Here is a 13,570-nt window from a genome sequence, read left to right as displayed (position 1 = left end):
TTAAGGACATTCTTTTCCCCTCTTTTCCTCCAAAGTCTTAGTATCCCAGCTGCTGCTTATCTCTTTTGCTCTTTTCACAAATATTCTCTCTTCCTTCCCCTCCCCTCCCCCTTCCCTTCCTCCTCACTTTCTCTCCCCCTCCATCTCTCCCTCCCTCTCTCCCTCCCTTTCTCTTTCTCAGTGTCTCTCTCTCCCTCTTCTCCCTTCCGCCTTCTTTGACTTCCTCCCACCCTCCCTTCTCCCTCTTCCATCCCTCCCCTTACCCGCAGTCTCTGAAGCAGCTTTATACTTGTTTTTAGAAAAAGTGTTCTATCCCTTCTCTTTGCTAAGCCCCACAGAGATGATCTAGGAACCAAACAGTACAAATGAAGGATGCTCTCTGGGTAGGTGGGGATGGGGGAGTTATGATTCCAGAGACTGCAGGAAAACCAAATACTATCTCTGTCACAATATACAGGTATTTTTGTTTGGGGGTTTTTGTTGCTGTTACTCTCCCTTGCTTCCCACCCCTAACACTCTCAGAAGATGCCTGTCACTGGCATGCCCTCCAGCTTTCCCCTTTTAATAAATTGCTTTTAACTTGCCAACATTTGAAAAATCAGATTATCAAATAAATAAATGGTATGTAAATGGAAGCATCAACAAGGTCAAAACAATGACCTGAGGGCCTTTTATTACTCTTAGAGAATAAAGCAAAAATGCCAGGACTTCCTTGCTTGTGCTTTGTGCCAGCTATTTTTGAGGTTTTGTTTGTTTGTTTTTTGTTTTTTTTTCTTAATTTCCATTGTTGATCTATGTTCCAGAAGATAGAGTTTTCCAGAAATTATTATAATGCTTGATAATTTGTTCTCATTCACTAACAGGGAATTATTGTTTTAAAAATGTCATAGAGTTGATTTGTTTTAGAAAGTGAACAGAAAAGAAATTCTCTTCTGAGCCGTCCCAGTACATAGGCCTGGAACCATGCTGGATTAGGCTGAACTTCATCCGCCTCCATTGCAGACCAAGAGCAAGTCATCAGAGCATCTGGGCTCTGGGTGGCACACCCAGCATCAAAAAAGACCCAGACTTCTTAGCTGTTTGATGCCAAGACTTTTCTAGTATCACATAGAAAAGAAATCCTTTGCCTGGTAGAATTCTTTAGTTTGTATGTGATTGTGCAGTTTTTTAACAGTATGTGGAAATAGTGTAACACTATATGGAAGTCCTTTAGGCCTGCCTAGCAATGATTTTTAAAAAGTCTAATATCTGTTACTGAAATTTTTTCCTATAAATAATTAACGTAATACTGGCTATCCATAAAACCAGCCTTTCATTTGATCACTTCCTATATGTAACATTGACCTTTTCGTATCTGACTTCCTTCTTTAAGACCATAAAGACTATGACATTTACTCTCTCTACAAGAGAATTATATTCTAGAACTTCACTTACAGTTACGGTTCTTAGTTCTGTGAGCTCTGTCTCCAAGATAATTTTTTATTTCCAAAGTGGAAGTAATATTGTTTCTGCCCTGGATTTTCTGGCAGTTGCACCTGACTTGCATTAAGAATTTGACAAGGGCCAACAGCATAATTTATTGTAATTTTTAAATCATGATGTAATGTGTGAATGATTTTTTCATAATAGAACTATTGGCAAAATAATTTTTGCATTTAACAGTTTCTGTCTCCAGAGTCCCCATACTTGAATTCCTTTACCTAGAGCTTAAAAGGAGTCAGAGCTAATTTTTATTAAGTGTCTGTATTGATATTGATGGAATGCGTTATGGCATTTGCCACATCCTTTTAAGCATCTCAAATTATATAGCAATAGTATATGTGCTGTTTTTTAAAAGTAATCAACTCTTAAAGAATCGGGTTTCTTTTGAGTCCTGAAAGATTTTCGGTCTTTTGTTCCTGTTTTTCCTCTTCCCTATCAATGATCGCGCTCTTGAAAGCTGATTCATTATGGCTGCTTTCTGAGCTGTCTGGGTTTAGGAGTCTGCAGTTACTCAGACTGCAGCAGCAAAAGCTTTATTCTGCCACTCTAACTGGACTTGTGCTGCACGGCTCTGTCCCTCAGCCATCCAAGAGAGGAGCCTGGAGTCCTCGCAGATCATGCTCCTTCATGTTGCAAACGATACCTTTCAAATACATGGGAAGTATTCCCCCTGGGTTGGTCCCTGGATGATGCCCAGGTGTTTCATTGGTTACCTTTGACCTTCTTGTGGGAGATAATGGTCCTCAGACTTGGCTGCACGTTGGAATCATCTGGAGAGCTGCATGGCATACTAATGTCTGGGTCTCACCCCCACCGATTCTGATGTAATATGTCCTGGCTGTGGCCTGAACATTGGGATTTTTAAAAGCTCCCTAAGTGATTCTAACGTGCAGTCAAGATTGAGAACCACTGCCTAGGAGTCTTCTGCGTCCCAGACCTTTTAAGGTCAAGTTTATTTGTTTTCCTTTATGGCATAGCTCTTAGCTCTTTGGGTAAAAGATTCATAACTATGCCAACAGACCTCTGGACATATTATTCATCAATAGCCCATTTTATTAAATTCCATTCCCCAACCTCAGTACATTTCCCCATGTGTTCAGTATTCACAACTATGCAGATAATAGCAATAACAGCTAACGTTTACGTGGGGCTGCTTATGCAGCCGGCACTGCGCGAAGTGCCGTACCACACATACACTAACTCATTTACTCCACAAGTGTGGCCCGGATCTCGCGCTGGAACTCCAGTACTATATTTTCAAGTGTCTGCAAGGAATGTCCACCTGAACAGCTGTCCTCTCCAGCTTAGTATGTAGAAAGCCTCATATGCTCCTGTCTACCAGCATCATTTCCCATGCTGCTTTAGCATCAGACGGACCTGGCTCAGATCCTAAATCTACTATTCACTGTCATATGACTTCAGTTTCCTTAGTTACAAAGTGGTGATGACAGTAATAATACTAAGGCCTGCTTCTTAGACTTGTGAGGATTTCCCAAGATCCTCTCTATAAAGTGAATGGTCCTTAATGCGTAGCAGACACAACAAATGACAGCTATTGCTATTGTTTAAAAAGCTTTATATTACCATGAGAGCTTCCTATTCCTCTTCCTTACTTATCTACTCTTACCAATTCTTACTTCCCATTGTAAAATTTCCTCTGAGTCACCATAGTCCAGGCTAGTCCTCATCCCCTCAGGCCTCCATTGCTTCAACTACTCCTAGCTAGGTCTTTCCTCCTTCCTGCCCTTAATCCACTCTGAAAATCATTTCTGAACTAAAACACCACTTGTTTGTTATTCCCTTGCTTAAGAACCTATAAAGGCTTCCCAGTGCTTGCTGCATCATGCTCACACTTCTCAGCTAAGTTTTTAAAACTTCTTCTCATAATTTCATACCAAACTTCTGACCAATTTAATTTCCTACTTAACGCCCTAGCACTCCCCCTCTGCTCTAGGTTAGTGGGGTCTCCTCCGTGTCTTCTGAACATGCAGGCAATGCTTCTTCCAGCTCTTGCTGCCCCGCCCCAGTATAGACTATAGTTCTCCCATGTTTATAAGGCCTGGTTCCAATAACATCTCCTCCCTAAAGTCTTTTCCATTTTGATCTCTGCTTATCCTCATTTACTATTACTTTTCTATAACACTGATCTCAAATGCATCCTCACTGAGTGGCGGTGGCACAGTGGAGAGCACGTGCTTCACCTCATGGGGCAGCTGCCCTCTGTAGCCCCAGGGAGACGCAAGCCAGTTGTTGCAAGAGTTCCCAACTGATTTTCACGAGAAATCAGGATTTTTTTTTTCTACTTGAAATCTCCTAATTTTTAAACGTTGGCAGTTAATTTAAAATCTTTAGAACATTGTGTGGCAAACAAAATAGATCTATAGGGCTGGGTATAGCCCCAGGGCTATCGTTTTTGTTCCTTCTGCTTTAGAGTTTGTATACCATCTAGTTTAAGACTTAAATATTCTCTAGTTGTTTGATATGTTCTATTTCTGTCTTCCCAACCAAGATATCCACTCCAGCAACCCGACCTTATCCATTCTGAGCGTCTGTTGCTGAACCTAACAGAGTATTAGCAAAAAATAATCATCACTTAGTTGATTCATGCATAAAGATGTATTTAAGGAGCTTACATGGTGTGTAATGCACGAGACATCACAATTTTTGTTTTCTGGTTTCTTTTATTGTGTTGTGAAATATTTCTTGGAAATATCCAGTGTTTTTGTCATGGCGCTGATTCCCATATTCATCCTCAGTTTTGTATCCCGGCTTGTTGGTTAGTCACAGTGTGACACAAAACCAGATTTTTCTATGGAAAGAAGAACAAACGATGTTGCTTTTATATTTTATTAATGATGCTTGCCGTGGAATGACATGTAATGACATGACATCTTTAGATAATCTGTAGATAATTACAGTACTTGGCATATATTAAGAGTGCAACAAATCACAGTATTTTTACTCTGCATAACCAGGAGACATGTGCCTTCTGCAATTATGGCTGAATTCTGTTTTCAAATCAAGATTATTCTACCCTGTGGTATGAAATGTAATGTTGTAGGTTTTTCATCAAGTATGGAAACTCACTATTCTTGCTTTCTGTACCACATACTTTCACACTGTAACTTCCTGTCTGATTGCTGTGATATCATCTCAGCCGCAAGCAAAGATATTCCACCCTGAACAGTTACCATTAGACATGAGTACCTGTTTGACTCATATTGATTTGGACTGAAAAGAGGAACATATTTGACTAACACATGGGCACCACTGTAACTCTTCAAACAGGATTTGAAGGCCACAAAGAAGACATCTTGAGATCCTGGTTAAGCTCTGTGATAGCCTTCGACTTGGAGAGGTGAAAAGTGCAGGGACCTAAAAGTATTGCCTCCTTTTACTTGTTAACTGTGGTCTCAGCCCCATGGTAATATTTTTCATGGTGATGTGATGAATATAAGGACATCGCACAAATCCACACCCTTGTCTCTTCGTGGTTTGTTGTAGGTACTCAGCGTGCCAATGCCCGTGCTCCAGCTCCTTACAAGCGAGACTTTGAAGCCAAACTAAGAAACTTTTACAGGAAGTTAGAGACTAAAGGATATGGACAAGGCCCAGGGAAATTAAAGTAAGTCAAAATAATACAAACCCCAGGATTAGTAGATGGTGAAAAGATGGGATGCAATTTGGAATGTAGGAAATGGATTGATTTGGGATGACCAGCCTTCATTTTAGTCGGCATAATTATTTTGGCATGTGTAAATTACAGGATCATCTAAAACAGTTCTTGAATTAAGCACAATTAAACTTAAGGTTTTAAAACAGACAGGAAAGAGACGACCATGTTTCACATAAAAATAAGGCAAAATTAAAAGCTGATTTATTTTGTTCTCCTGAAAAGTACCTCTTTGTTGACTTATCGCATATTCATTAGATATAAGGCTGTCACGGTGTCTTGTATTGCACGTCACTGTCTCCTGGGCTGACGTGAGTGTAGGACTGCTGCTCAGCTCTGTTTCCTTCTGTGAAGTAAGCTTAACTTGTCCAACAGAATATGTCATGAACGTTGTTTCTGCCTGTCTTTATCCATCTCCCTTTAAATGGGGAATTGAAACATCATCATGTTGTTTGGCCTAGAATTATCTGAATTTCCTACTTACCCATACTCCCTTCAGCCCCACCTCCACCCCTGTCCCATGTCCCCACTAGAGATCACTGTGCCACTTGAGAGAGGACAGAGGAGGGTGGGTCTGACTGCAGAAGCGCCAGGACCCAGGTGTGTGAGAGAATTGCCCAGCCCAGCAGGCACACGGCTCACTGCCCCCCATACAGGGCTTGCTCATCTGAACTCACAGGTTCCCCTTTCATCACCCTCGAAAACATCAACCTGCCCCAAACACCATACCTCTCTGAGCTTCACTTATTAAGGTCTTGCTGATCAAGCTTTCATACCTTCAGCCTCCCTATCATCTCCCTTTCCATTACTATTTGCATTAAGGGCAAATTGACACCTGTTTAAGGGTGACTTAAATTGTCATTGTCACAAGTAGATTAATCAACCACCAGTATCATTCATTTTTATCTGTCACTTAGGGAATCTCAAGATTCACTTAATTTTAAAGTTAAACTAAGCACAACAGTAAACTCCACTGCTTTGGAGGACACTGAGAATTTTTTTGTCCTTCTTGTTCTCACTGTTATCTTTCTAGGTACTTAAGAATTGAATTCCTAGGTGCATTCAGGCTTAAAACATTACCTCCTAGGGTTGCTCCCTAAACAAATGTTTTGTGTGTGTGTGTTGTTTTTTAATCATTTTCCTTCTGGGATAAATTGATGTGACCATTCAGAAAGGACTCTTGCATTGGTTTTACAGGTCTTAGGTGGGGTGCTCTATTTACCAATGATTCTCTGGTGTAACTTTTGTTAATGCCATTAAGAGTTACAGACAGATGTGTGCTTTATTGCAGACAGCGATGATAGTAAGTCACTCCACTTTTCCCCTAGTTAATTGTGGTAAGTGGAAATTAAATGGCAAGTGCCCAGTTCTGGAAAGATAAGGATTAGGAAATAATCTGTATTTTTCAAATTGTCTTTTTCTGGACAGGTTAATTATCAGAAGAGATCACTTGCTCGAAGATGCTTTTAATCAGATTATGGGCTACTCCAGAAAAGACCTGCAGAGAAATAAGCTGTATGTCACATTTGTTGGGGAGGAAGGGTGAGTAGCACAGAGAAGTGGCCTGTGAAGCACAGGCTGTGGCTGCCGGAGGATGTTTCCCCACACTGTCCCCTGCGGTTGCCTGAAACAGGAAATCCTTCTGACGGGAAATGCTGTTCTCATACACTTAAACCTTTCAGTTTTTTTTTTTTTTTAAAGCTTCCTTTGATTTTTAAATCATTTGACATAGAAATTCTTTGGTAAAAACTCATAACTATAGATCATTTTTGGGAGCAGAAACTTAGTTTCGTTTCTTCTCTCTGTAACTCTTTCTCTCAAAGGGAAAGCATGTTTGTTTGTTTGTTTTATTGAAGTATAGTTGATTTACAATGTTGTGTTAATTTCTGCTGTACAGCACAGTGATTCAGTTATACATACATGTACATTCTTTTTAAAATTCTTTTCCATTATGGTTTATCACAGGATATTGAATATAGTTCCCTGTGCTGTACAGTAGGATCTTGTTGTTTATTCATCCTCTATATAATAGTTTGCATCTGCTAACCCCAAGCTCCTCCCACTCTATCCCTCCCTCCCCCCCACCCCCTGCCCTGGCAACCACAAGTCTGTTCTCTGTGTCCGTGAGTCTGTTTCTGTTTTGTAGATAAGTTCATTTCTGTCATCTTTTAGATTCCACATATAAGTGATATCATATGGTATTTGTCTTTCTCTTTCTGACTTACTTCACTTAGTATGATAATCTCTAGGTCCATCCATGTTGCTACAAATGGCATCATTTCATTCTTTTTTATGGCTGAGTAGTATTCCATCGTATATATGTACTACATCTTCTGTATCCATTCACCTGTCAAAGGACATTTAGGTTGTTTCCATGTCTTGGCTATTGTGAATAGTGCTGCTATGAACATAGGGGTGCATGTATCTTTTTTGAATTAGAGTTTTGTTTGGGTATATGCCCAGGAGTGGGATTGCTGGATCATATGGCAACTCTATTTTTAGATTTTGAGGAAGCTTCATACTGTTTTCCATAGTGGCTGTACCAATATACATTCCCACCAACAGTGTAAGAGAGTTCAAAACATGGGCTTTGAGATTAAAAAAAGCAAGGAATTGCATTTTAACATCTATGATCTTGTTATGTGCCCAGGAATACTAAGTAAATCGTACTTCACCTGTTAAATAAGCTCAGTTTCAGAATCACGAATTAGAAACTAGTGTTTGCTAGAGAGTAGGGGGCATGGGGAGGATGCAGGATGGGCGATATAGGAGAAGGGGATTAAGAGGCACAAACTTCCATTTGTAAAATAAGTAAGTCACAGGATGTAATGTACAGCAAAAGGAATATAGTCAATAACATTGAAATAACTTTGTATGCTGACAAGATGGTAACTAGACTCACAGTGGTGGCCATCTCACAATGTATCAAATTATGGAATCACTACATTGTATACCTGCAACTAACATGATATTGTATGTCAACTGTACTTCAATTTAAAAAAGATAGAAAAAGAGGAAAAAAGAAGAATCCTTCTGTTCTGCCTGGAAATCTCCCCAGCAGCATCTCTTGGGCCTTGGTTCTTATTTCTGTGTCCCCACTTTTTCTCTTTCTTTGGCACACCTACCAAAATAACTACCTGCCATAAACAGAGTCCAGCCTTCTATGACTCTTCCATGAGTGTGCTCATAGAGATAAGGGTTAGGAAATGAAGGGGTAAAGACTCCTACATGGTGTTTATTGCATTCAAATAGGCATAACGGTGGTTTTATGACTCTTCAGAAGATGACAGCTCTCATCTCTCCTAGACCCCTTACTCTTTCCTCATTTCAGGTTTAGGTTTGGAGTCTCAGCACCTTCTTTGTAGACATCACTAGAGTGAATTTTAAAAATACCACATGATTGTCTGAACTCTGGTTGTCTTCTCTTTAACTCCTTAACTGCTGTTGATTTGGATCATTTTAAGGCTACCCCTCTCAGTCTTGCCCAGGAATAAAGTATATTAGATTATGGAATCGTAGCAATCATATTCAACAGATTCAGCCATTTGGTTTATGGTTGATGAAATGGAGCTGTCAAAGTATAAAATAATTTACATGTGCTAGTAGAACTAGATAATAGTAAAATTGAGATTTAAAATTAGGCCTCTCGTCTTCCATCCAGGATTCTTAGACCAGCACTGGGATTTAGGCAAAACTCCTGAACTCTGATCTATCTGAATTTTTTCCTACCCATGGATCTTTTCACTATTCCAGCTAGTGACTGATAACTTCTCTTGTCACATATAGTGTTGTATAGTCTCCCAGCTGTGACTAGATTAAAGTAAAATATTCCATGGGAAAACAATATAATGTGACAAAGTTTGAGAAGCTTGCCTGAGACTTGAGCCTTTTGTTGCTGACAAGCCTTAATGGACTTCTAGCTTTTGTTAGTTGCCTTAAAGATGCAGCTGTGCAATTGAAAATGAAGGCAAATGTTTTTAGCCTAATCACAGGTATGCATGGGATTCCAGGTATTTCCTTACATAACCAGTCTGGTTTGGATGAGAATACTTTTCCTCCCCCAGAACTCCAGCTGCCTTCCTTCTTTGTTGGACCACAGTTTGTTGAGATCTCAGAGATGTAGGCAAGAGTCTTTGGAAGCCATGGTACTTAGGTTTGAATAGAACACATGCTATCATGCTTGATCATCCTAAAGCTGTCTCCCCGTGATCTGGACTGACATCCATTCCTAGGAGGAGGCCCATGCAGAGTGGGGCCTGAAACCTTATTTAATTGCGACTAATGTCCAAATGTTTCCTGCCTCCGTTTCTTGTCTCCTTCCTGTAACCCCAGAAGGAAAATAAGAGGGAGGATATTTTGAGGTGTGACCTCAGCCCTCAGGGACAATCTCTTAATCAGGCCCCTCTGCATATGGTTTATTGAAACAGGAATGGGGCCAGATAACTTCTGGTCTCATGGCTTTATCATGTCAGTATCATACATATAGATTATTAGATATAGACTTCATTTTGCTATTAAGGCATTGGGAATACATAATACTATTTTGAAAGATTAACACAGAGTAGAAGCAAGAAAAACTACAATCCAGCAGCCTGTGGGAAAAAAAACACATTCACAGAAAGATACACAAGGTGAAAAGGCAGAGGGCTATATATCAGATGAAGGAACAAGATAAAACCCCAGAAAAACAACTAAATGAAGTAGAGATAGGCAACCTTCCAGAAAAAGAATTCAGAATAATGATAGTGAAGATGATCCAGGACCTTGGAATAAGAATGGAGGCAAAGATCGAGAAGATGCAAGAAATGTTTAACAAAGACCTAGAAGAATTAAAGAACAAACAAACAGAGATGAACAATACAATAACTGAAATGAAAACTACACTAGAAGGAATCAATAGCAGAATAACTGAGGCAGAAGAACGGATAAGTGACCTGGAAGACAGAATGGTGGAATTCACTGCTGCGGAACAGAATAAAGAAAAAAGAATGAAAAGAAATGAAGACAGCCTAAGAGACCTCTGGGACAACATTAAATGCAACAACATTCGCATTATAGGGGTCCCAGAAGGAGAAAAGAGAGAGAAAGGACCAGAGAAAATATTTGAAGAGATTATAGTCAAAAACTTCCCTAACATGGGAATGGAAATAGCCACCCAAGTCCAGGAAGCGCAGAGAGTCCCATACAGGATAAACCCAAGGAGAAACACGCCGAGACAAATAGTAATAAATAGGCAAAAATTAAAGACAAAGAAAAATTATTGAAAGCAGCAAGGGAAGAACGACAAATAACATACAAGGGAACTCCCATAAGGTTAACAGCTGATTTCTCAGCAGAAACTCTACAAGCCAGAAGGGAGTGGTATGATATACTTAAAGTGATGAAAGGGAAGAACCTACAACCAAGATTACTCTACCCAGCAAGGATCTCATTTAGATTTGATGGAGAAATCAAAAGCTTTACAGACAAGCAAAAGCTAAGAGAATTCAGCACCACCAAACCAGCTCTACAGCAAATGCTAAAGGAACTTCTCTACGTGGGAAACACAAGAGAAGAAAAGGACCTACAAAAACAAACCCAAAACAATTAAGAAAATGGTCATAGGAATATACATATTGATAATTACCTTAAACGTGAATGGATTAAATGTTCCAACCAAAAGACACAGGCTTGCTGAATGGATACAAAAACAAGACCCATATATCTGCTGTCTACAAGAGACCCACTTCAGACCTAGAGACACATACAGACTGAAAGTGAGGGGATGGAAAAAGATATTCCATGCAAATGGAAATCAAAAGAAAGCTGGAGTAGCTATACTCATCTCAGATAAAATAGACCTTAAAATAAAGAATGTTACAAGAGACAAGGAAGGACACTACATAATGATCAAGGGAACAATCCAAGAAGAAGATATAACAATTATAAATATATATGCACCCAAGATAGGAGCACCTCAATACATAAGGCAACTGCTAACAACTATAAAAGAGGAAATCGACAGTAACACAATAATAGTGGGGGACTTTAACACCTCACCTACACTAATGGACACATCATCCAAAATGAAAATAAATAAGGAAACAGAAGCTTTAAATGACACAATAGACCAGGTAGATTTAATTGATATTTATAGGACATTCCATCCAAAAACAGCAGATTACACTTTCTTCTCAAGTGCACACGGAACATTCTCCAGGATAGGTCATATCTTGGGTCACAAATCAAGCCTCAGTAAATTGAAGACAATTGAAATCATATCAAGCATCTTTTCTGACCACAACGCTATGAGATTAGAAATGAATTACAGGGAAAAAAACATAAAAAACACAAACAAATGGAGGCTAAACAATACGGTACTAAATAACCAAGAGATCACTGAAGAAATCAAAGAGGAAATCAAAAAATACCTAGAGACAAAAGACAATGAAAACATGACGATCCAAAACCTATAGAATGCAGCAAAAGCAGTTCTAAGAGGGAAGTTTATAGCTATACAAGCCTACCTCAAGAAACAAGAAAATTCTCAAGTAAACAATCTAACCTTACACCTAAAGGAACTAGAGAAAGAAGAACAAACAAAACCCAAAGTTAGCAGAAGGAAAGAAATCATAAATATCAGAGCAGAAATAAATGAAATAGAAACAAAGAAAACAATAGCAAAGATCAATAAAACTAAAAGCTGGTTCTTTGAGAAGATAAATAAAATTGATAAACCATTAGCCAGACTTATCAAGAAACAGAGGGAGAGGACTCAAATCAATAAAATTAGAAATGAAAAAGGAGAAGTTACAACAGACACCGCAGAAATACAAAGCATCCTAAGGGACTACTACAAGCAACTCTATGCCAATAAAATGGACAACCTGGAAGAAATGGACAAATTCTTAGAAAGGTATAACCTTCCAAGACTGAACCAGGAAGAAACAGAAAATATGAACAGACCAATCACAAGTAATGAAATTGAAACTGTGATTAAAAATCTTCCAACAAACAAAAGTCCAGGACCAGATGGCTTCACAGGTGAATTCTATCAAACATTTAGAGATGAGCTAACACCCATCCTTCTCAAACTCTTCCAAAAAATTGCAGAGGAAGGAACACTCCCAAACTCATTCTACGAGGCCACCATCACCCTGATACCAAAACCAGACAAAGATACTACAAAAAAAGAAAATTACAGACCAATATCTCTGATGAATATAGATGCAAAAATCCTCAACAAAATACTAGCAAACAGAATCCAACAACACATTAAAAGGATCATACACCACAATCAAGTGGGATTTATCCCAGGGATGCAAGGATTCTTCAATATACGCAAATCAATCAATGTGATACACCATATTAACAAATTGAAGAATAAAAACCATGTGATCATCTCAATAGATGCAGAAAAAGCTTTTGACAAAATTCAACAGCCATTTATGATAAAAACTCTCCAGAAAGTGGGCATAGAGGGAACCTACCTCAACATAATAAAGGCCATATATGACAAACCCACAGCAAACATCATTCTCAACAGTGAAAAACTGAAACCATTTCCTCTAAGGTCAGGAACGAGACAAGGATGTCCACTCTCACCACTATTATTCAACATAGTTTTGGAAGTCCTAGCCACGGCAATCAGAGAAGAAAAAGAAATAAAGGGAATACAAATTGGAAAAGAAGAAGTAAAACTGTCACTGTTTGCAGATGACATGATCCTATACATAGAGAATCCTAAACATGCCACCAGAAAACTACTAGAGCTAATCAATGAATTTGGTAAAGTTGCAGGACACAAAATTAATGCACAGAAATCTCTTGCATTCCTATACACTAATGATGAAAAATCTGAAAGAGAAATTATGGAAACACTCCCATTTACCATTGCAACAAAAAGAATAAAATACCTAGCAATAAACCTACCTAGGGAGACAAAAGACCTGTATGCAGAAAACTATAAGACACTGATGAAAGAAATTAAAGATGATACCAACAGATGGAGAGATATACCATGTTCTTGGATTGGAAGAATCAATATTGTGAAAATGACTATATTACCCAAAGCAATCTACAGATTCAATGCAATCCCTATCAAATTACCAATGGCATTTTTTACGGAACTAGAACAAAAAAATCTTAAAATTTGTATGGAGACACAAAAGACCCCGAATAGCCAAAGCAGTCTTGAGGGAAAAAAACGGAGCTGGAGGAATCAGACTCCCTGACTTCAGACTATACTACAAAGCTACAGTAATCAAGACAATATGGTATCGGCACAAAAACAGAAATATAGATCAATGGAACAAGATAGAAAGCCCAGAGATAAACCCACACACCTATGGTCAACTAATCTATGACAAAGGAGGCAAAGATATACAATGGAGAAAAGACAGTCTCTTCAATAAGTGGTGCTGGGTAAACTAGACA

General features: G+C 38.9%; 1 protein-coding gene across 9 annotated transcripts in view; it reads left to right on the top strand.

Moving 5' to 3' along the window:
• HECW2 (HECT, C2 and WW domain containing E3 ubiquitin protein ligase 2) overlaps positions 1-13,570 on the top strand; it is a 434,057-nt gene that overhangs the window by 374,960 nt on the left and 45,527 nt on the right. For all 9 annotated transcript variants that reach the window (XM_057550882.1, XM_057550884.1, XM_057550885.1 and 6 more), the window contains 2 exons: positions 4,987-5,107; positions 6,584-6,697. In XM_057550882.1, the coding sequence (XP_057406865.1) occupies positions 4,987-5,107; positions 6,584-6,697 (235 nt within the window). The remainder of the gene's footprint in view (positions 1-4,986; positions 5,108-6,583; positions 6,698-13,570) is intronic.

This window comes from Balaenoptera acutorostrata, chromosome 8 (assembly GCF_949987535.1).
Source record: "Balaenoptera acutorostrata chromosome 8, mBalAcu1.1, whole genome shotgun sequence".
NCBI classification, from domain to species: domain Eukaryota; kingdom Metazoa; phylum Chordata; class Mammalia; order Artiodactyla; family Balaenopteridae; genus Balaenoptera; species Balaenoptera acutorostrata.
The sequence above is the reverse complement of the archived record's forward strand: the minus strand, read 5'-3'. Positions and strand labels throughout refer to the sequence as shown.